General features: G+C 40.5%; 1 protein-coding gene across 5 annotated transcripts in view; it reads right to left on the reverse strand.

The window, feature by feature from the left end:
- The window catches only part of ARID5B (AT-rich interaction domain 5B), a 119,798-nt gene that overhangs the window by 69,236 nt on the left and 26,556 nt on the right, over positions 1-24,006 (reverse strand). For all 5 annotated transcript variants that reach the window (XM_071749128.1, XM_071749126.1, XM_071749129.1 and 2 more), the window contains one exon: positions 2,383-2,613. In XM_071749128.1, the coding sequence (XP_071605229.1) occupies positions 2,383-2,613 (231 nt within the window). The remainder of the gene's footprint in view (positions 1-2,382; positions 2,614-24,006) is intronic.

The raw sequence follows: 24,006 nt of genomic DNA on the forward strand, positions 1-24,006 counted from the left end.
TTATTCCTTCTTCACACTTCCTTCATTTGCAAGGTAAGACACAGCCAAGCCCTTCAGATTAAACATGTCTGGATCTCCTTAGAGGCATCTTTAAGAAATTAAGTCACATTTCTGTAATCTGGTCTCCCCTCTGATTTGACTGATAAATACCAGAGCCTTAGAATAATTAATTTATCTGCTGTACCACCCTCCCTCTGTTTAGCTTTTGCAGTCATCACTTCCCACATGTGACATCAATCTACACGATATCAACGTAAACTGTTTGTATAACGAAGTGTTGTACATTTTATTGTCCTGCCAGCAAAGAAAGGATAAAATCGCTTTGCCTGTTGTGTTCAAAGGTAGTATAATTGACACCATACATTTTGCACTACAAAAATGGAACCAGACATTAGCCAGTTTCTTCCTAACACAGCAGGGTTTGCAAATTTTACCAAATTGTTATTTTCATAAGAAATTCTTTTAAAGAGGAGGTTATTTTTGTTTGTTTTGTTTTTATAGGTCTTTAAAAAAATCTGCTTCTTAAACCAAACAAAATTTTAAATACACACTACCAACTTCTATGGCTAAGATTTCTGTGGCCCTGGTTTGATAATGAGATAATTGCCTCTCAAATTCAAATGTCAAGAGCATGGCATAGTTAGCTTTCAGAGTCTGAACAAAGCACTTGCTATGGTTCACCAAATCTAGTTTCTTCATCACTCCACATCTCTTTGATTTATCTATTAATAATATATTATATGATACACTTGCATTATGGATCCAACTATTTCAACAAACTTGTAATGAAGGAATGACCCTGAATGAAATACTCCACAGAAAGCAATGGTGTGCTCATCAAATGCCTTCAAGCCTAAAATAACCTTTCCCATAAGAGGGATAGTCAATGAAAACTGAACTTCGTATTCTGAGTTGGAGCTCAGAGTAAATAAAAATTAACATGATACTATTGTGTTATTAGACCAAACTTCCAGGGTACTTCATTTATTTTTCACCACTCCTGCCCCCTAAGAGCAATCAACACTTTTATTCATAGTTCATTCAAAGCATGTAATGTTTCAAGTGAGCATGAGTGGACTTGACAGTTTGGGCCTGGTTCTGCGAAAGCTTGATATCACAAAATGAGAACAATTCACCACAGTGATGTGCTCTGGTGATGACACCATGTGCAGAAACATCTGTCCTGCCTGTTGGGAGCTGACTGGTGCAGCAGAAGAGGAGCAGTCCTGCACTGCCTCACAAAATGAATCAATGCCACCAGTTGTGTTGGCATTTTTCTGCCAACACAAGAAGGCCTGAGCTGGGCTACAAGCTAAAAGCCACCATGCTAGAGTTAGGGAAAAGGATGAGATGATTCTCCCCCATCACAGGCATCACTGAGCTATTTCCCTCTCACTCCCATTATTAAATGGACAATTAGAAATTCTCTAAGATGCCACAAGAACTTCCTTGCAGAGATGCAGGGCTCTTGCACAGCAAAGGTGTACCCACTGCTACACAGACAGTCTTTGCTAGCATTACCTGTGACACTCACCCATCTGGTGATATGGGTAATAAAACTTCATTCTCACAGCATACCTACCCTGCTGAAGAGATTACACTGGACTCATTACAGGAGATACCCTGGGTGTGCACACAACATCCATTCTGCCACACATTCAGCAGCACATCCACTGTCCTTGGGTTGATCTGACACTGAAAACAAAGTTGTAAAATCACCTGGCATCTATCAGGAGTCCAATCTTGCAGCTCTCTCTCCCAGCTGTAAAGGGCTGCATACTCCTCTGGAGCTGTAGTGTATACTCTACACCCTTTGAACTAAGAGGTCACCTACCAGAAGTGCCTCTGCACTTGTAAAATCAAGCTCCTAGAACTGGCAAAGCCCCTACTGAAAATGTCTATATTCCAGGAAGGCCAAAAACACACCAGCTATAGCTGACATTGGTTCAGGGCCCTAGGAGCATACACATGGTTGACACATGCTCTGCAACTGCAATGGGGTGTACAATGAGTCTCTCCTATTTTGCATTTGTTAGCATATTACACCAACCATATTACACCAAAAAACCCAACATGCTTCATAAAGCTTCTGGAAAGACATGGACTTTAGGCAAATGGTTAAGGTAGATAAATTAAAAATCCAGCCAAGGGATCCTTTCACTCATACTGTGTAACTGTGCTACCCACTCCTGTTGCAACACTGGGATCACTAGTGGCTAGAAGCCTTCAGCCCCACAGAAGAGCACATTTGATACTTAACATTTCAAATATAAACAGCACTGGTTCACTTCAAAGTGATTTTCCCTTTGGCATCAGTGGACACTTAAAAAAGAAATATGTATTTACTTGTGAGAAAAATAAAATAGCTGTAACATGACTTACCAAACTCATCACAGATACTTTCATTTTCTATTAGAGTAGGATGATCAAATGTATCCCGACAGTAGAAGATCTGGGGGTTCTTGCTGGTTACTGCAATGCCTCCCAGGGCTAAAACAAACTGGTCTGTTAGTATTGAAGAAGGCTTGTCCTGAATGCGCTTCAGCATGGAACGATAGCGACAGTACTGAGGGTAGCTGAGAATTAGCAGGTTTGAATCTTCATCATCCTCACCTGGAAGAAGAAAAGAAAAAAAAATACTCTTAATAAGTAAAATCAAGAAATAATAATTTAATAATAATTATTTTAATAATAATTGTTAAGAAATAATACTAACATAATAAGAAGAAAAATACAGAACGAGGTCTGAAACTCGAGCATCTTAGAAAAAAACATGACCCATTGTTTCAGTCTTTTCTCAAAATCTTTTAAAGCAAGTGGCTTTTGAAAGAAAAGCTAAAAATAGAATTTTTTAAAAACGAGCCTATTCAAACAACTTATTTTCTGGCCTTTTGTTCAGTTTTCCCTTGCTTACCCACAAGGGCTCTACCTGAATGAGTAAAAAACCAGTGCTCTGCAGAAGCTGGCCAAAGGCCTTAATCAAAGTGCTCCCCATACTTTGCCAACTTGGCTGCTTTGATAGAAATATTATCTGTCATTTTTACTCAGCTCTCTATACAGCCTTACTGAACTCATGTTTACACCAGCTAACTTCTTTTAAAAATAATCATATACAAGCCCCAGAGCACACAGCTATTAATTCTCTTTTGAAGTATCTGATACTGGCAACTACCAAAGGGCCCCTGGGCCAGGGAGGTGAGCTGATCTGTCCTGGTCCTTGATGCTAAACTACTTCAACAGGTGGAAATAACTTTCTTCACATTAAGTGCAAATACAGCAGGACTCAACAGAACACCTACAGAGCACAACAAACAAATGAATTTCCAAACAGCTTGTACTGTTGAAATGTGGGCTCAAAATACAAAGCCATCCAGAGCTTGGACCTTCCCGTTTCCCCCAGATTTTAGATTATATTAAGCATAAAGGTGGCAGATTTAGAAATATCACAATCAAGTTGAATCACATGATAACCAGCAGGAAACTGAACAGCAAAAAGTAAAATTAAAAAAAAAAAAAAATGCAGAGATGCAAACATGAGAACTTATTCATTTGTAGGTATGTAGCCAGTACTTAACAGCACTTTTTATGCTCATTTATCTCCTCAGGTGGGGTAACTGAGCATGACTTTCCATGCATGCCAGTGAGACAAAGGAAAACCTTGCAGTTTATGCTTTCTGTTGTACTCTGATTACTGAATAACTCAGCTATTTCTTCTGTCAGAGACAAAAGGTCTACTGTTTAATCCCATTACCAATACTGAAATCATCTTTCTTACCCTTAAAGTAAAAATCACTCCAGATACTGAAAGAAATGTCAGATCAGTTCTCCCCAACTAAATACGATGGCAAAACTCATCTTGACTCCCATGAGGCAATGGAAATGTTGAGACATAGAAAGCTAAATTTTAAGAAGTCTCTGGAAGCAGATAGATCACCTAGAATGTCATCACTGCAGATGAATGCAATTCTCAAAAAAACTAAAATCAACACAGGAGATGGACTCGGGTAGTTCTGTTTTTACAAGCTCAGCTCCTGAAAGCCATCACTTTTGAATACTCAGAACTTTCCCCACTACCCTGAAGTAGGTGAGGAGATCAAGCAATTTGTAAAAAAAAAAAAAGTAAAAAGTCGTAGAAATGCTGTTTACCAAAATGTATTACTTTTCAAAGAAACTAGAATTTATGGTCCAACACATCTTTTGGTCACTCAGGATGTGGCCATGCTTTTCTTTGTTTTCAACAAGTATCCCATAAGCCTACACAACAGCATGACTGAGCCAAATGCTCCTGGGAATAAGTCTCTCTTCTTTATTATGAAACTCTAAAAATCAGATCAGGAAAACTGTTCTAGGAATTAATGAGCACATGATCCATCCTTTAGCTCCTCGGAGAGTTTCATATACGCCTGCCTGACAGTTATTACTACTTTATACCTTTGTGTAGATAGTGGTGAGCTGAATCTGTTGATCTGACAGCACTTTTCTTAAGCCAGGATGTGGTCAGCTTTTTAAACAGGGTGTATATAAATGTATGTCCCATGTGCCTTTGTAGCAAACCATTAATTTCTAGATAAATGTGCTGTAAGTCCCTGTGCAGAATTACACAAACTCTCTGCCCCTGAAGGCTGACAACTTAACTCAAACCCCCGGCATAAAATAAAATCAAGACATTTTTTACAGGATCGCTTTTGTACATGCTTGTGCAACTCCAACGAGTACTTTATGATGCATTTTTTCCCTTTCTTTATTCACTCCAGGTTAAATAGATAAATCTAAGAATGAACAAAGGCTGAATAAACTGAAGATTTGTTTAGTGAAAGACAAACAGTGTTCCTGGAACAAAGACTTTTTTTTTCAGCCACGCCCACATGAGAAAAAAGAAATCAAAGTAGACCAATCCCTAATAAAATGCAAGGCTAAGTAAGGAGTATTTTTCTTCTAGCAAAATCTAACACATGCCATCTAATGGTGGGTTTAGTGTATATAGCTGAAGATTTTTGATAATTATGATTAGAGAGAGTTTACTCTTAGAAGGATGAAAGATCAAAACACGGATCACATTCCATGAAAATCAAGAAAAACAACGTAATGTCTATAAACATTTAACTGAGATGTTAGAAAACAGAGAGGCTGTATTTCTGAATCCCATTTTAGCTTCAACAGAGAGAAGGAGGAAACAGATAATACCTGCAGTACACTGTTTGTAAGGCTCAACTGAAAGTACTCTAATCCCATGCTGATACTGTAATTGTGTGTTTTAATAAACTCCTCCAATGTAATTTTTTCATTTATTTATATGCTTCAGCACTGAAAACAGAGAAACTGGAATTAGGAGGCAGGGTTCCACCCCTGCCTTCCGCACACTGCCTATATATGCATAGATGTAATCCAACAGTTCCCTTTGTGAGGGGCAAAGAGAGCTGGGATTTGGCACAGCCTGGCATTTATGTTGGATTACATGTTCTTCAAGTTGTCTTTGTAAGTAAGAGATGCATGAAATGCTAAACACAATGAATCTATGCAAGAACTGACTTTTCAAATCAGCACAACCATTTTTAATATGTAACACAAGACAATTAAAAGCCCCAAAAGAAAAAAAAAAAAAAAAAAAAAAAAAGCCTGCTAAAAGCACAAATTCCTAACAAATCCTTCTAGAGCCAGAACTATTTACAGGGAGACCAGAGAATACAAAACTGTAACTCACTTTTTGTTTGCTTGTTTCGGAAACATCAGCCTATAATGTTATTGCTAACCACCATAATCTACTCTCAACATCAGTAAGCATTTTTTTTCTTTAAAAAGACCTTCACACCAGGATTTTATAGAGCTTGATGGAAAAACTATGCATGTTCCTTCCTGTACCTAATTACCTCAACTGCAAAAGCTGCCAAGAATTTTGCCCTTTAGTTCTTTTAATCGTATTAGTGCAAATGCATTTGGATGCCAACAGAAACAAACATTTAAAGATTTTTGCTTAAAAGATTCCAAATATGTATGAGACTGGTGCTAGGAAAGCACACTCCACTTCTTCCCAGAAAGCACAGAGTTATTTCTGTGGAAGAAATACAAATTTCTACTTCTTGTAAGACTAAATGTCTAGTTTCGACCCAATTTAAGTAAAATAATGTCAATATGAACTGCTCTCACAATGATTTATGCTACCTTCTGTTACTTTATTGCATTAGACATTCCTTTCTCTAAGCTTTATACTTTTTTTGCTGTGCTCCTAGCAACCACATAAAGGCTGAGCACCAACTTTATGCACTTGGCACCCTTCCAGGCTCGACTGTTATTGATAATTATATTGAAGTTTCAATTTAATTGCTACTCTGTTGTGACACAGAATATTTTTTGCAATTAGGCATTTCCCATTTTCCGTCCATTCATTTTTTGTATTACTGAAAATTATTTCCCCTCCCTCCCCCTTCCCCCCTGAAAACATAAGCAGAACAATGATGCAGATAAGGGTACATACATCTGCTGCTATCATTACCGACGCAGTAATGTGAAGGGAAGAAAAAAAAAAAAAAAGGGAAAAAAAATTGTGAATATAATTTCTCGGAAGGTAATTTTCTTTTCAGTTTAAGTGCTCTTATTCTTCTTACAGTTACTCAATGATTTCCTGTTCTAATTACAAGACATTATACAGAAAGTCATTTTTAAAAAGGAAATGTACTAGAGCAGGAGGCTAAATAAGCATCACTTGCTTTGTATGGTTTGAAATTCCAAACTTTTGCATCTCTTACCAGTTCCCTGCTCTACCTTTGTACAATATATTCTACCTCAAATCTACCATCTCTTCTGAGGCTGTTAACACATATGTACACATCAAAGAGGAAAACACACTTTCAGTTAAACTGCAGGAAAAAGAAAATTGTTTTTTGCTTCTCACTGTAGCTTGAAGACAAGAGCCAAGTCTAGGAGTGGAAAATATTAAAAAAAAAAACCAAAAAAAAAAAACCCATGAAAGCTTGATTAAAAAGCGAGAGAAGAGATATTCAGTTCTAAATCTAAATGAGTAAGCCACAAACTATTTCATAAAAACATACTGTGACGTAAATTACACATCAGTATTGCACTGTTGTGGTTATTTTGAGAAATGGCTTGTACTGTAAGTCAGCTGGTAAAACCCCACCCTTAATGATTTTGTAATTCTCCATACAGCAATCAACTGGAGCAGTCATGAAATTGCCAAGAAGGAAAACAGACAGAGCTGTAGAGAGTTTGTAATAAAAAGATAATGTACTTTTAACATAACAGAAGTAGAAGATTGGTTTTATTAACTAAAAAAACTACTTAAAAGGTCCCAGGCTTGCCATTTGTTTTGATAAATGTTAACACAGATCTTCATAAGATAAGCAATGGAAGCATCAGGGGAACCAGATAAAATGGGACAATGCCTTGGTGCGTGGGTAGCAAATTGAGCAAGGGAGATATTTGGAATACAGAGAGAAAATGAAGGAAGTTACAAGGCTCTGTCCATCAAACTCCTTTCCTGCACGGTGCCCTTGCTACTCTGCCTTCTTTCATTACCTGCAGTTACTAAAGGGGTCTCCCAGAGGATGCACATATTGTAATTACTTTATCATTGCTCATATGCATGGCTCTGACCACATCACCAGTATGTAGAAGATACAGAGGTAATCATGGACATATCTGAATGTCCAGAGCAACTGGGACCAGCAAGGGTTAGCTGTGTTGAATGAACAGGGCTGGGAGTCCCATGATGGGATCTCTCCTGACTATTGCAGGGTGGTGTTCAGGTGTCACTGTTCTCCTAAGACTGGTCCTCAGCAACCCACAGGAGCACTCATGGTGGGACTCATTTAATTTAGTAAAACAGCTTCGGGCTACAACAGTTGTGCAGATCTCTATGTAGCCAGAGAGATCTCCTCCCAACCTGTCATTTTATAAAACACACATCATGTCACTCTCCAGACTTACTACTCCCTCATCAATGATAACTACCTTAGTCAAGAGGCTTCCAGATTAAATTAAGTGAACAAAATAAATTCCACCAAACTGACAATGTAGCCTGCCCTATGCCAAAGAGATGGTCCAAATGCATGCTAAAAAATTCCTTCCCAGCAGATACCCTCGCCATCAATATAAAAAAGGTTGATTTAATCTGCAACAATGGGATTTGGCTCTTCCAACTCTTAAGACAGGATCCAGTTCTCCTTCCCTTGTTCTACACCTTTGGCAAGGACTTTCTGCAGTATGGGCATGAGAACACAGTTGTAGGAGAGATGAAGATGTGCATAGCTGACCCTTCAAAATCAGCGACTGCAGGTCAGGCAGGTTCTGCACATCCCAAAGATGCTTTTTCTAATAACATCCCAAGATGTTACTACACAACTACCCAAAGGATACCTCAAAAAGTACAAGAGCAACAGAAACAGCAGAACAATGAAAGTGTAACCTGAAGGAGAAAGATCAAAGAGAATCATTATGACCTAAAAACCTTTAAGAGGAATCTTGCAATGAGTGAACCTTCCCATAGCATCGTCCAGTTACAACCTGACAACTATGCCCAAGTTCAAGTCCTGCAACTATGCCCAGATAGCTGCAGCCAGCCAAGAAGCCATGCTAATCATCACCTTCACCTCTGGGTACTCTTATGAGAGAAACAATGGCTTTGCCAATGAAAAAACCTTCATAGCAGAATTATGGCATGTTCCTCCTGACAACTTCTTGCATGGAATCCTCTGAACAGGCTCAAGATGAAGAGCTCCAGTAGGAATCCACATCCCCTTGCACCAGGCTGCTGCCATCCATGAGCAACAGCTAAGGAGTTCAGGTACCTGCATCACCATCACTGAACTATGTCTGCATGCACACCAATCCACTCTCTCCAACCCATCCTCCTTTTTCATTCCCATCATCTTTGTTCGCTCTAGTAATGCCACTTGGTGTGCCTTGGCTGGCTAATTAATCACAAGAACTAAAAGTATTACCCTAAGAATCATATTTCTCTCACCTATAAATGGAAATACAGTAATGAGGTGAGACAGGAAATCTGCAGTTTGGGGTTTAAATAAACTTGTGTAAATTATTGACAAAACAGGGATACCGCTTTGTTGGCAGGACCCATGCAACTCATCCTTGCTTTAAACCCCCCCTCTATTTGAATGCTAATGCAATCAAGAACAAAGGCAACGTGTTGCAGGATATCGAACACAGTGATTTATGTTTAACAGATAATGATGATGTTAAAAAGTTGCCTGTAATTCTTACATGGACACTTGCCTGCCTGATTTTGCTTTTAAATTGACCAAAAGGCAAGAGCCATTTCCTCCAGTATACTGAATAAAACACTCAGCTTTTCTGATTGTATCAGATATTTCTTCCCTTTTAAGGAAGAGACAGAACTAATTCTCAGAATTTCTTGCCACTTCCCCAGCCCTCTCTATTCTGTCACAGTGCCAGCAGAGCACCAGTCATTCAAAGAATTCCTAAGATTAGTTTACCATTTGAAAGAAAAAGGATACTTACAAATCTACTGGAAATTGAAACTACTGTTCAACCCAACAGCAATTCAGTCATTAAAAAAAAAAGATGGCACCTCCTAATGAGTGTTTAAAGCACATGGCTGAAGAACATTTTACAGGTGGTGATTTGGATGTGAGTTGTTCTACTTAATGGGGACGAAAGAGAGTATGGTGGTCGATAACTGAGTGTATGTCCATATAATAACATCTTCCATCATATTTCTCACATTAAATCACTTTGAATTCAAATAATAAATCAAATTTTTACAGAAGACTAAAAGAATTTAATACTGAAAAAGTTTCCAACTGGGCATTCAGCATCCCTTTTCAGACCTTAATTCAATATTCAGCTCCTCATAACTGCAGATCCTACTCTGCAATCCCAGGATCCTCCTGCACCTTAGGAAGCAGGTTTATGAGGTGTTCTAGACTCAAAAGAAGAGAGATTGACAATCATAATTTCCAGTTTTTATATAACCTTCCATCCACAGGCCTCAAACTGCTTTATGGAGATGAGTAAAAATTATTATCCCCATTACACAGAGAGAGAAACTGAGACAGAGAGAGCTTAAAGGATTTATTCTACAGTATCAAGCAACTCAGAGGGCAAGGAAGAGAGCAAATGGGCCAGGCAGAAATCTTTTTTTGGGGAATTTCTGTGTAAGTCTGAGTTTTCTGATTCCTGGAAAGAGAGGTGGCCATCTCCAGCCATCCCAGCCAGCATGCCTGCCTCCACTAGACACAGGGGATGGACTGGGCAGAGTCCATCTGGGCAGTCTCTCTTACCACAACTGTCTCCCTGTCCCTCACAGTCTCAGTCACTACTTTATTTTTATTTAGCTGTTGCCCAATTGGTATTATCTTCCCCTCCATGGAGGGTTTGCAAAGCAGTGGTTTGCCCTCCTATCAAACTGCAGGTGACTGTCACGATGATAGCTGGAGGATCATGAGAAAAGCAAACTGATGCTGGGGATGCAGCCAAGTACAGAGCTGAGCTATGAAACTGTCTCCTTCCCCCCAAATTTCTCACTCTCTTTACTCTTCAGGTCACAGGCACAGGCCAGCCCATGTCCAAACAGCCAGGGATGGCTACAGAAAACTGCTCTGATATAAAAGGTTTTTTAAACTGCCCTATTAGCGTTCTAAAGCAGATGGAGACAGGGGGAAGGGGGAGATTGATTGTAGAAGGGAGCACATGCTGCCTGTCCTCTTGAATGTTCTGGGTCATGTGGACCATGCAAGTTGAATGTGCATCAGCTTTAAAACAAGTATTTATCCTGGCTGTCGTGGTTACTGATAAGCAGCTTCAATTCTGCTGATAACAAAAAGAAAAAAAGAATTAAAATGGGGAGGGGGGCTGAAAACATAATTTGGTGATATGACGAAGTCAGGAAGAGGAATTAAATCACAATAAACAAGCCAATTGTACTGTAAATGGCTCTGCCTCTGTATTTGCTTTTAAATCATCTAAGGCTCTAACATGGCAGCTGCTTCAGTTTTAACAAACAAACAGTAAAAATCCCTTTTAATAATGAAAAGGAAATAATGATATACTTTGCTTTAGTTGAATTCAAACATAATTTAATTTTTCCTGAGGTGAGATTTGCACAAGGAACAATCAGATAATAAGTGTTATCATTCTCATAGACAAAACTGAACCAGCACTTTGCAATTCAAAGTGCTATTTAATGCACCATTTTCAGCAGTCTCTGAACACCATCCAACATACCACTGAACCACGCTTCAGTACTTACGCATAAAGCCTGATCCTGCAAATACCTGGAGCATGGGAGATATACTACAAACACAACTACTTCCACCGCTGCTGTGGCTCGAGTTACACATTCCCTAAAGCATCTCCATGAAGGGAATCATATCCAGTAATTTTTCCTACACCACCCTCTTCTCATCTTTATTATTATTATATTACTAGGATCATACATCTTGTTCTCTCTTTCTTCTGAAGTGCAGCTCTGCACTGAAAAAATATTAACTACACCTGCTCTTGCAGAGAAACATACAACTACAACCACTAGCAAGAGGAGGGCACACACTTTTACACCAGTGTTAGTCAACCACTGGAACAATGAGATCAAGGATGTAACACGTTCCACGATCCTGTGCTCAAGACTGGATCTTTTTTTTCTGAAGATATTCTTCAGTGCAATAAGCTTTAAACTTGGTTGTGTCATCTGCCCTCTGTGCTGAAGAGGACCCAGACAAATCCATACTTGCTTGGGAAAATTTTAAAATTCAGAAAAAAATGAAAAAAATTGGAAAGCCACTGAGAGTTAAACTGAGTTACTGGGCTTAATATCAGAGTAACTGGGTTTCCTAGTCATCTCCTTTCTCTTTCACTTCTGCACACCGTTCAAACACAAATGTGAGAGAAGCATGTGCAGATTTACTTACCAGGAACTCTTACAACACCACTTCCACAGAGCAGAATCAACCACCTTCATTTTCCGTTGCCCCCAAAAGTATGAGTCAAAAGCCTTATCTTGGTGTTTTACACGAGGCCCTTACACTATCATTCTGAAAGTTCAGAGGAACTGAGCCCTCCTCGAAATAGCAACGGCAGAAGCTGCTGGTCCCAGAGCTGTGACATTAGGGATGGAGGGTGGAAACGGTCCAGTGATTTAAACAGTTGAGTTCTGCTTTTGACATTTATGCCCTCTTTGAAACCCTTAATGAAGTAACAACCCCGTTAATTCTTGCAGGGTATTTAGTACACATAAAAACTGCATTATCTACTATTTACAATTTACTACACACAAGCAGTATCTGGCTCTGTATAAAAATAACAAGCTCACTGTAGCCCTCCGCTCCCTACCATACTGCTGATTTCTTTGACACATGGAGAAGTGAGAATAATTACATTTTACTGAGTGCGTCTCATTATACTGATTTAAGTAAGATTTCCAAAGCTGCAAAAATATGCTTTTCGATTTCATTTGTTTCTAGCAATTCTCTCCGAAGACTGTTAGTAAAACCTTTCAGAAATCATCATCAATATGGACAAAAATTGTACCCTTCTCATGTGGACATTTGACAGAGAGATAATAGGGTCTAGAAACACCACAGTCAGATATTTCTTTTCTATTTAATGTTTCCTTCTGTGCCAAACATAATATAACAGACAAGTGTTAGAGAGACATGCAGGGGGGAGACTGAATAGAGAGCTTTAAAAGGGGTCCTTGATAGAGAAGCTGTATGCTTAGTCTTCAACGACATTCAATGGCAATTTATTTGCAGACATTTTCTCATGTAACCTTTCACATGGGAGCAGGTAAGATAGAGCACAACCCAATTTGTCAACTGCCAGATATGAACAAAAGAAACCATTTCTAATAAGCTTCAGCAGCCCCTTGTATTTGTTTTGCAACATGTTAATAACTTTTTTGGAAGCCAATCAAAGACAAGAAGAGAAAAAGAAGTTAAGCTGGGAAACAAAAACCACAGTTAAAATAATTTTACAGATACACTTGCATTATCATCTGAAAGGTAATAATGCTTAAATCCAGGAGTGGCACAGAATTAGCATGAGGCTATACCTTAAAAAAACAAAAAACAAAAAAGGGCAATTACAAAAATGCTGGCGCCATATATTTTTTTCAAGAATTCACAGTCCTTTATCTCATCCCAGTACAGTAAATACCTGTTCCTCAATACAACTTTACTCTGGTTCCCCACTTTCCCTGGGACATGGTGAAACTCAACATGAGGACTATCATGAGGGAAGGCCAGCTGGGAGTTGCTAAACTCCAGGCCATTGACTCAATTCCCCTGGCATCACATTACTCCCAGCTACTTGTGGAGTCTCACCTCCTAACTAATCTTCTCATGTTGCACCAAATAACTCCCAAATTGGTGCTCTGAAAAACAAACCAATTGTACCTTCAATAGCTCTTAGAAGGAAGGTACATGAGTAAGTCTGTGGTTGCTCATTTAATTCAGTTCTGCATCATAACAAAGTAGACCCAAGCTCAAAAGGACTAATAGGAAGAAGGTGTAAAGGAAATGGGGAGCTAATGTACTCCCCCTTCTATGGTATGAGGACCAGAAACTGAGCAATATTCTGGGCAAGATGAACAACACAACTCTGCTGAGGTTTAGCAATGCCAGAGCTTTCCTGTGCAATCAGGGGCATATCATTAGGTCCTTCTGTGGCACAACTTCATTTCTGTGGAAAAAGAATTAGTTGCAGGCATGTGAGAGCTTGTGGGCCAGTTGCTCCTTGTCCCTTCCCCTTCCTGCAGGCACAAGAGGAGGTGCAGAAATGATATTTACTGATATCTGTGCCAAAAAGGTTTCTGCTAAGGTGCAATCACTGGACCAAAGGCTCAAGCCCTCAGTCGTATTTCTAAGGGAAGCGTCTTCTGGTACTGAAGAAAAGTCAGAGTGCCCAAACAGGGAGGCATCAAAATCCCAGCAATATACACTGAAAAATCTGATGAAGTGTTAAGCAATTTCATTAACGTTATTAAAACATAGAAAATTCCCTTGGAAAAAATCACACAGGCTTTCTTGTCTCATTGAATATTACTCATGGCCTGAGACACATGAGGAGCAAATGGAGAGAAATAAAGCTCCTCTCAAGTCAACTTGGACAGAGTCCTAGTCTCACTGGTAGAAAGACCAGGCTTGTGGGCTTCAGTGAGAACAGGGCTGGGTTCTTTGAACTAGATTATTATGGCATCTTGAGAGGTACAAAAGTATACAGTCAGAGAAGATGCACTAGAGAACAAAAGGAGCTGCCAGTCAGATGACAACCCTCCTCGTTACAATGATGAAAAGACTCCCAGACTTTAGCAGACAAACAGCTGCAGTTTAGTAACCTATCCCCCAAATTAGATTTTGTCTTCTAAGGAGTTTGCAGAGGAGTCTGTTACCCGGTGAAGGGAAAGAATACAAGCATTTACTCTTCAAAAAAGAGGAATGGCCTTTTGAATAAGAAAGGGCTCCCTGCGATGGGAACCTACCAGCCCAGCCTAATGCTCCTCCTGAGAGCTAATACAGGATTTCTTTTCTGCAGGACCAGGAAACAATTCCTGAAGAAGAGAAGAAGCCATGCCACCTGAATTATCTGAAAAGGCCTCAGGTGGAGGCAGGGTGAGAAAGGATTTAAGGACAAGTTATGCCTATGAGCTGAGAAGAACAAGCAAGTATCCTCCCACTCTTTTCTCTAGGTAAACTCTCTTTCCAAGTTTTCAGCAAGAGCATCAGGCTCCAGTGAATCTGCCCAGAAAGGGCCTGGCAAAGGCCTGCCAATCTTCCAGAAAACACCATGTAGCTTGTGCTTGGCTCCTGATGGGTTTTGGTCCCACACCCATCAGAGAAGGCTATCAAGTAGAAAGCAATCTTAACATACTATCCACTAGTCTGGAGAGTGCTCTAATAATAGATATCACTGCCTATTTCAAAGTACTTAATGGACGCAAATTAGTCCTCAGGGCATTCCTATGAGGCAGGTAGATAGATAAGTATTATTTCCCCTGTTTTACATATGAAATAACCTCATCAAAGATGTTCTGACTTGCTTAAGGCCACCGAATGAGTCACTGAGCTCAGCTCCCAGCAGGTCCCGGCTGCCAGACGTGTGCTCAGGCCTCTCAGCCATACCTCTTTCAGAAGTGCAAAATCTTCCTTTAAACGTGGAGGGAGAGAGGAAAGAATATCAAAGAGGGGTGATAACAGTGGGAAGAAATACTCTCTGGGAAAGGAGCTTCCAGAAGAACGACAAAACACAGCCTTGTATCAACTGAATGCCAGATACCAAATCTAGGGCAAGGAGAGAGATAAAAAACACAATCTGATACAAAATTGTAAGAGTTTTTGTTACTTATTCTCTACAAGTGGTCATATCTATTTATTGTGACTTGTAACCACAACTAGTATCAGTTAAACAGTTTTAGACTCCCTTTGTAGCAGGGCCAAAAGTGTGAAGAATGTGTGAGAGCAGAAGGCAGCAGTCCTGGGCACACAGCATATTTACACTTTGTACACACATGTAAGTTACACGCCCAGAACCACAGCTACACTGAGGTGTTCCACACTAGAGACCTTTGTGACTGCCCTGGCAGACAGGAACCCGTAAACGATGGGGTTTATATGTCCTTGGGAAAGAGCACGAAATTGTTTCAGCCACTGTTCATGACAAGCCAGAATTTGCAAGGCACCAGATATTGAATGGCACACGTGTCCTTGAGTCAGCTGCAGGATCTCCCACTGCTGCTCCTCACAACCACTGCAGATGGAGCTGGGCAGATTATACCCTAAGCTTTTAAAACTCCAAATCTAATACATGTTTTTCCACATTCCTGAAGGTGCCTCTTGGTGACACCTTTCCTTTCAGTGTGCAGCCCCCTTGTGCCACTGACTCCCCATAATCCCCACAACCACACCATGTCCCATGCCACCAGGGTCCTCCTCCCTGGCCATGGCTGCCGGGTGTCACCAGCACCGAGCGCTCACTCCCTGGCAGCGCCATCCCCTAAGGATGGAGGACCCTGTGGTGCAGGGTGCTGCAGGGACCACTCCTGTTCCAGAGAGGTGCTGAGAGCACCAACATGTGCAAGATCCATGTGGAGACAAGACAGAAACAACATTGACCATCCAAGTCCCACCTTTCTTACTCCAGGCACCCTTGTCAGTGCATTTCTGACTCTCAACAACACAATTAAGTGAACCAGGGTCCTTGAAATAGTGGAGGCAGTGTGCCGATCCCCCAGAATTTCCACTAATTGTTTGTGCTAAAAATAATCTTAATTTTTGCTTCAACACGATTCAAGGACCAATCTCGAGCAACTACAGGCTAGGCAAAAAATTGCTTATTTTTCAGAGGGAAAGAAATTATTTATGCAGCATATTATCAATCTCAAGTGGTGATGTTTAAGCACAAGTCTGATGAACTATGTGCAGCATAATACAGCTGCTTTGCATTTTGATTCCTTTATTTATAGACCACAGCAAATTAATAACTCAAAAATGTTGTTTCAGGCAAAGTAATGGACATACAATAAAACTATTCATTTCCTCAAAGGTCACCCTAGGAGAAGCATACATTGTTTAGAAGCCTACCAACAATGCTATTCTTCCGAAGGAAAGTGAAAAAATATAACAAGCAGTTAGTGCCTATATCTGCATCGGAGACCCTAGGCTAATTTAAAGTGCAATCTTAAGGCAATCAATCATTCTCTAAAATTACTTCATTTTCCAAACTGTTTACACTTTTTAAGTTACAAATCCACTTTCTGCTATTTCAACTCACGATTTACAGCTACAGATTTAGCCTGCCTTGGCTTGCTGCCAAACTCTAGTCATGAGGGAGCTAATGATCTGAACAGATCAGTGTTTTATAATGGAGAAAAGCGCATGTAAATTTCCAGCATGTCTGCAAGTAATCAAGGCATGCTGACTATAAATGAGGCGGCCTCACATTTATTTTAGCAGAAATATCTTAAAGCCCCACTTTTTATCCAAGCCAGCAAGAAAAAAAAAATTTTTGTTAAAAAATCTTTTTTAAAGGGTACTCCAAGATTATTCAAAATGATTCTAAATGAAACTGCGAGGCAAACAACATGTTAAAGAATAGTACAATAGCTAATTTCCTTTAGTGTTTCTATCTCGACCAGATCATATCCTTATCATGGCAAGCTGGAACATTAAACTCTCTAGTTCATGGAATCAAAACACAAGAGTGCTTCATATTACATTATAGAAAAATGAGCCATTCCCTACAAACAAGGTCAGATTTCTGGAATGCCAAAGGTCTACATTTAAACAGAGCTGGGAGGAGGGGAGGCTTTGCCAACTCCACTCTCTAAAAAGCAGTGGGAAACTAGACCAGCAATTTAAATTTGTTTTAATAGCCAAAATGGTAGAAGGAGAACAAGAAGTCTCTTGGGACACGATGGTTAAATTAGGTATGATCTTTATTGTTTCATTACAGTGGCATAGCCAAATAATGACTTTGTGTTACTGTACAAGTAATGCTGGATCCTCATTTTCTAGCGGAAATAATTACTCTGTTCTATCATATTCTGCTTACCATCAACCAACACCCTCCTCCCCATGTAGGCACTCAGTTGTGGCAGGTTTGGGGTTAGACTGAGAAAAGTTTCCTATTTTTTTCCTGTCTTTAAAGGCCATATCTCAGAGGCGTATTATGACCTAAAAGTGGCTTTAAGAATAGAGCTATAAACATTCTTGTGTTGTACTTCATGAAATTCAATCCATCACGATGGATATTTCTGTTATAACATTATTACATGCCTTAACTCAATTGTATAATTGGATAGGGCCAGAAACAATAAGCTGGCATTTCTTTGTTCCAGCGTACTACAGCTTTAAAATACCTGTAATCATAAATCAACATAATTATTTAAAGTTCTGTCATGCAGCAGAACAGGAAGAGAAAAATTAAAATAAGCTAGCTGGGAAAGAATCTCATTTTACTTTCTAGACACTTGAAGTTTTTACCAGTTTTGACTCTCACCACCACTACAACTGGGCAGCTCTTTCTCCTTTCCAGCGTGCCTTCAAAGACCTGAAAAGAATCTGAAAAGATTTTGCTTCCTTACAGCTTTCCAACACCACCAACAGAGCTGCACCAAGGAAACCCACTACTCAGTAGAACAAGAGCTGTGTCTGCCTTGCAGATGATGAGACCAGGGTAACAGGAGCCAGTGCTGGGAAACACAAAGTGCTCTGAATCCCCTGCAGACAGCCCAGGTGGGCTGCAGGTTTGGGGGTCGAGTATTGGCTGTCTCTGCTGGTGCAGCTGGTCATACTGGGAGCCCTGGATGTAGGTGGCTGAAGTCCCTCCTTACTGTGGAAGCAGTCAACTGAGCATTTTTTATCCCAGCTTGAGAAATATTTTCCAACTCATCTGAACAAAATAATTTACTAACTCCTCCCTGACCTCTCTGCACTTCTTACCTCACCACAGTCAGGAGTAGAAAAAACTGACCCTTCCTTGCTCTTTTTCTGCCCCCAGGACCTACAGGCGAGAGCTGGGGGTGTCTGCGTTTAGCCCATGTCTGGGGCTAAACTGAAGCAGTTGCTCTCTCATCTGATGAGCCCAGACAGGGAATCAGGAAGGGGAGAGAAGCTCTGTGGGTCGGAATATAAATTAATTTAATGAAATAACACAACTAATTCAAACACCAATATAAATACATGAGCTTACACTCAGCCTAGCTCATGGGTGCAGCACTGGGAGCTACAGGACCCTCAGGGAAGGTGCTCCCCCAGCACACTCCCTCTTCTGAGGAGCCTGAGGTGAGGGGGGCACAAAACCCCTGTCACCAGTGGGGACAGTGGCCCTGGCAGGAGCTCACAGCTGGCTGGGGCTGCCAATGCCCTGTCCCCCATGAGTCTGTCCCAGGAAAATCAAGTGAGGGGGGCAGCTTTGACAGAGAGCCCCTGGATTTGAGGAGACTTTGCTGCCTGCTGGTTGGTTTTAATTACTGCTATCAAATTATTAATTTAATTATTTAACTGCCACTGGGAGATATCCCCCAGGAGACCATTGCCCAGTTGAGGCAGGGGACCAAGCAGAGCTGAGCACAAATGGTGCCCTCCCGTGCCTCCCCCGAGTGCATGGAAACACAGTGGGGTGCTCTGGGACTGACTGCTTCGTGTTCCTGCAATGGGCAAAGCCAGGGACAGTGTCCAAGGCATTACCTCCCTCCCCTCACCTACATGCACATGACAGTTCTCCAAGCCTCATCCCCACTTGCCTTCCAGCCATGCTGAGCTGCATGCTCACAGAAGGCACCAGGCTACAGCATGGTTGAAGTTGACATTAAAACACAGATTCCTGAGCAGCTTCACTGAGAAAAAACATTGCATTTACAAGGATGGAGATCTCTAGGAACCTTCTTGTTCTGTTTTTCTTGCTGCTACTACGGTTTATTTAAAAAAAAAAAAAATCTCTTCTTCTCCCTACTTTTTATCTTTGTTGGTCTCAAACAATATATTTTGTTACTTACATGAAAAACGTTAAATCTTTCAGAAAGATACTCTTTTGGCCAAGTGCTTTATGCATATCAGAGCTCAGCAACTCATACAGCTGTGTATAAACACACATATACTTGTATTTTCCTCAAAGATTACTACATGAATATATACAATGAAGGGTACAAATACTGTAAAATTATTTTTAAAAACTTACTTTCTCAAATTCTCAACTTTTACTCTCACATGTTGTGACATAAATTGTAGAAGTAGCTGAAAATAGGTAAGACTTGAATTTCTTTGGTAAGGCTTGAATTTCTTTGGTCAGAGAATAGAAGGAAGAAAATCCCTTTCTGCTTCAACATATCTAAGGAAGCAAAAAAAGGGGAACAAGCAAGCTTGGGGTGGAAGAGGCAAGGAAACTCAAACTAAGCAAAGATTTCTAAAAGAAAGAAAGTAAATAAAAAGACACCTACATAAATAGGTCACGTGAACAATTAATGAGAATAAACAGATACTTGATATAATCAGAGTTGGTGTCACAGGGTGGCTATTAACCAGCATAAACATTCATTTTCAGTCCCAATGAGTCACCCAGAAAAGCTGGCTCTCGAATAATGAGGCTGATGGAGTCTGAGATGCAGTTCTACTTTTCTTTACTCCAACTTGGAACTGTTGCACAATTATGATACAGAACGTCAAGATACGATAAACAGAACTGAAAAAGGGAAAGAAAACAATTTTTTCCCCTACAAGTCAGGTTCAGTGCTTTTGCCTATTAAAGTAACCAAATATGTTTCTCTCTGAAATCGAAGCCAAAAGGCAGAATGCCAGGCACAGTTAACAGATAAATCAATGTTCTTGAAGGGCGGGCTTTTTTGTTTTGGGGGGTTTCTGCCTGACAACAATCTTGTGGTGAGCAAACAGAACACCCACTGCACATCTTGTCAATCTACTCACATGAAACCGGGAAGGAAACATGAATACTTTTGAAGATCTAGGCACTGTTTGGAAAAACTTTGTGTTCCAACCTCCCAGTCAAAGGTCATGGTTTTCATAACTATGAAGTCTGCAGCTATTGTAAAGCCCACTACATATAACGTGTAATTGCAGTTAATTTATCACTAAGTAAGGTCATTGTATACTAGCTGGAAGTTTGTAAACAAGAATGAATCGCAGGTTTCATTTTTGTGTCCCTTTCAAACTGGAAGACCTAACAGTTTCCTGTTCCAACATACAAAATAGTATTGCTTCTATAAACCTACTCAGGTCTCCTTGCCAGCAGTTTCCATTTAATTAAACTGACAGCAGAACAGGGCCCTTGCTAATGTGATCCAGACCAGTTTGCCTTCAATGTAAATTCTCAGGCATGAAATTACATCTGAAACAGACACAATAATCCCTCTATATCTTAGTCATAAGTTTAATCTACACTAAAATAACATTTTCTTTGTCTATAGTGAAGTCTGGTTTAGAATTCAGTGATCTTTTCTTTTTCATCCCAGTTGAAGTTGAGGGAATTATTCAACTTCCATTCACCTCACAGCCAATTCAGAATTTTCTTCTTGCCTGTAATTTATACATTCACTGTTGGTTTCTAGGTCATGGGTAGCAAAATGATCTTGTGTGTGAAAAACCAGATTCAGGGCCTACTTCAAACTTGCACTTTCTGGAAAGGAAATAGGCTGGTAGCACTATAAAACTAGTTCACAGCTGCTTAAAACAATCTAACTTGCCTAAGCTAACAGCCTGATCTTTCACACAGATCCTTGGGTCAACTAACTGTAAAGAAGAAAACTGATGAGATTTATAGGTAGCTTCAATAAAATGAAGGCAGGGTTGTTTGTTTGTTTAATGACCCGTAACATTTCTCTCTCATCTTGCCATTCTCATGAGTACTCAACTGATGCACTAATTCCTACAATGCCCAGGAAGAAAAGAATATGCAAAAGAACAGTTACTTATTTCACAGTAACCATGGTGTTCATGATGAGGAACTCAATAAATTTCAGGGTGCATTGATACCAGGTGCAAGTGAAATGGGAATTTCTGGGAGATGCATGGCATTACATTCCCAGGCCATGGGCTTCTTCCTCCAGCACCAGGAGAAGACTGGGGATGCCACAGCCCCCCTGCAATTCAAACCTGGAATATCAGAGGGCTCTGAGAAAGAAGGGATCCAGACAGTAACATCTGGAAAAGTCACAATGAGTAGCAAATAACCAATCTTTTCTTACTCAAGCCAGTGTATGCCCCAGCGTGGTCCTCACCGTGACTTCCAAGCCACACTTTTTCACTTGATAGGAAGAAGAAGCTTTATCTCTGTCAGTTGCACAGTGATTGGAAAAACACTCTCCAAAGCTCCCAACCTCACAGCCAAGACCCGGAAAGATACTGAAGAAGCTGCTTTTCTTTGTTGCTCTGCAGATTCCTGACCCTGGGAGAGCACATCACCCAAGCCCTGCAACAGCAGGTCTCCGAGCTCAGTGGAAGGACATAAAACTCAGCCAGAGGCACATAATGATACACCAAGACATTCATTTATTCATTTGAGACACTGTGGCAAGGAGGGCTGAGGTACCAGTCACTGGTGTCATTTCATTTGGTGATAAAGAAAGGTGTTGCTGTTGTTACTCCTGCAAGGAGCCTGGTTTCCTGTTCTGGTTTGGGAAATCTGACCAGTGAACTGACTGGGAAATGGAGATGGTAGGAAATTCTTGTGGGCAAATATCTGGGGCAAATGTCTCCATGAGGCACACACAAAACTCCTACATGTAATCCACACAGATATGGTCTGAAGCAAAAGGAGGAAAAAAAAAAGAAAAACTGCAGTGCCATTTTTCTGTGAACACCATCCCATCCTGTCATGTCTTCATAACCTTCGGTGATGAAGTCTAAGTGCCCTGCCAGTCACATCGAGCTCAGAGCACTCCTCATGCCACCTGTGACACTCAGTACCTTGTGGCACTGGGGTCAAGGACTTTTGTTTCCCCAGAGCCTGCACTTCAGATGGAGATGACCATACGAAGCAAAAGTGACAAAACCACGGTGAAAATCAGAGAAAACTGAACCACAGCTTATTTTCCAAGTTTCTACTCACCCAACTGAAAGTTTTCAAAACCTCAGTTACATGTGCAACTAAAAATACCTTCTGCCCAAGAAATGTTGCATGACTTCAACTAAAAAATTTACCACATGCCCAGCAAGGTATACATATAAAGCTTTTAGTCAAATGCACTCAATGTGTTTTTAACAGCCTAGACAAGATTTCCCAGCACTGCTGTTATGCTTCCAATAAGAATATTAATTGCATTTTTTTCCTAAAAAGCAGAAAGGTACTTTCTTAGTCAAGAATATCAGCCATACCCTAAGCAGTCTGTCCTGAACACTCAGTCATTTAGGATCAGAAACCATTACAGGTCTTTCTAGCAACTGTTCTTCTGCTGCATTGTTTATGAGGGTCTCTTGGTTTAGAAGCAACATTTTACAAGTATTCTACAGGTAAAAAACACGTAAACATTTTCTGACTGTTACACTGATTCAGTCCACAAGGTAATGGCAGGAAGAGGGCCCAATGCAGAACAGCAGCCTTTCCTCATCTCTGCCTGCTAAGTATCAGCTCCTTGTGCTTCCCCAAACTGAGAGAGATGGCAGAGGTATTGCTTTGTGCAAATACCACACACCAGCTGGTCAGCAATGAGTGAATTACTCTTCATACTAACCTGTATGGATCTGCCAGTATGTCTGATCAGTTAAAAGTCTCTCATCAAGGTAGAGAAGCTACCAATAGAGTTTCTGCTGCAGAGTGTGCAAAATGCTCCTGTTGCATTTGTGCAAGTGGGGGGGGTCATGTTATCAAACACATGAATTCCTGTCCACACTCTGTCTCTCCAGAACACCCTGCCATCAAAATAGCAGGGACAAAATTGGCCTCATTTCCTGCATATTTCATATGGGCCTAAACGTTCTTAAGTATGTTGTCAGGGAATATATTTTAAGGCTGCCATACTCTCATCTGATTTCCTTCTCTATGCTTTTAAGATATTAAATAGGCTTTACCCAATAAATCACATATTTTGTGTCTTAGAATCACATGGTATCCAAAAGTACCAAAGGCTAAATCCAAGGCCATTCACATTCATTATATGCAAGTCAAAGGGCCCATGACTAAAAAAAAAAGTAAAAACTCAGCACAGAACCTTCCTACAGGGAAGGCAAACAAAACACCCCAAACCACTCACCAAAAAACTCAAGTGGCAAGGTAGCAATAAGGGCTGCTTCTCTGTATCCAGCAATCCCCATCCCTGCTCCCACTGCAGTTTTCTACCACTTCTCTCCTGCTGTACCACAGAAGCATCAAAGCTGGAGGCTATGGCAGAGTATGGCCTCATCACTGACCTTCTCACACATGCCAGGCTATTCTGAAGCCTACAGAAAATGGCACTGACCACCCAAAATCTGAGGATTATCCCAGAGGCTGTCGAGGTACATAATAGCCAAGTAGGAAAAACAAAACAGCTCTCCTGAAACTTTTCACCAGGGCACACAGGACACAATT

The sequence above is a fragment of the Heliangelus exortis genome, chromosome 7 (genome assembly GCF_036169615.1).
Source record: "Heliangelus exortis chromosome 7, bHelExo1.hap1, whole genome shotgun sequence".
Lineage (NCBI taxonomy): Eukaryota > Metazoa > Chordata > Aves > Apodiformes > Trochilidae > Heliangelus > Heliangelus exortis.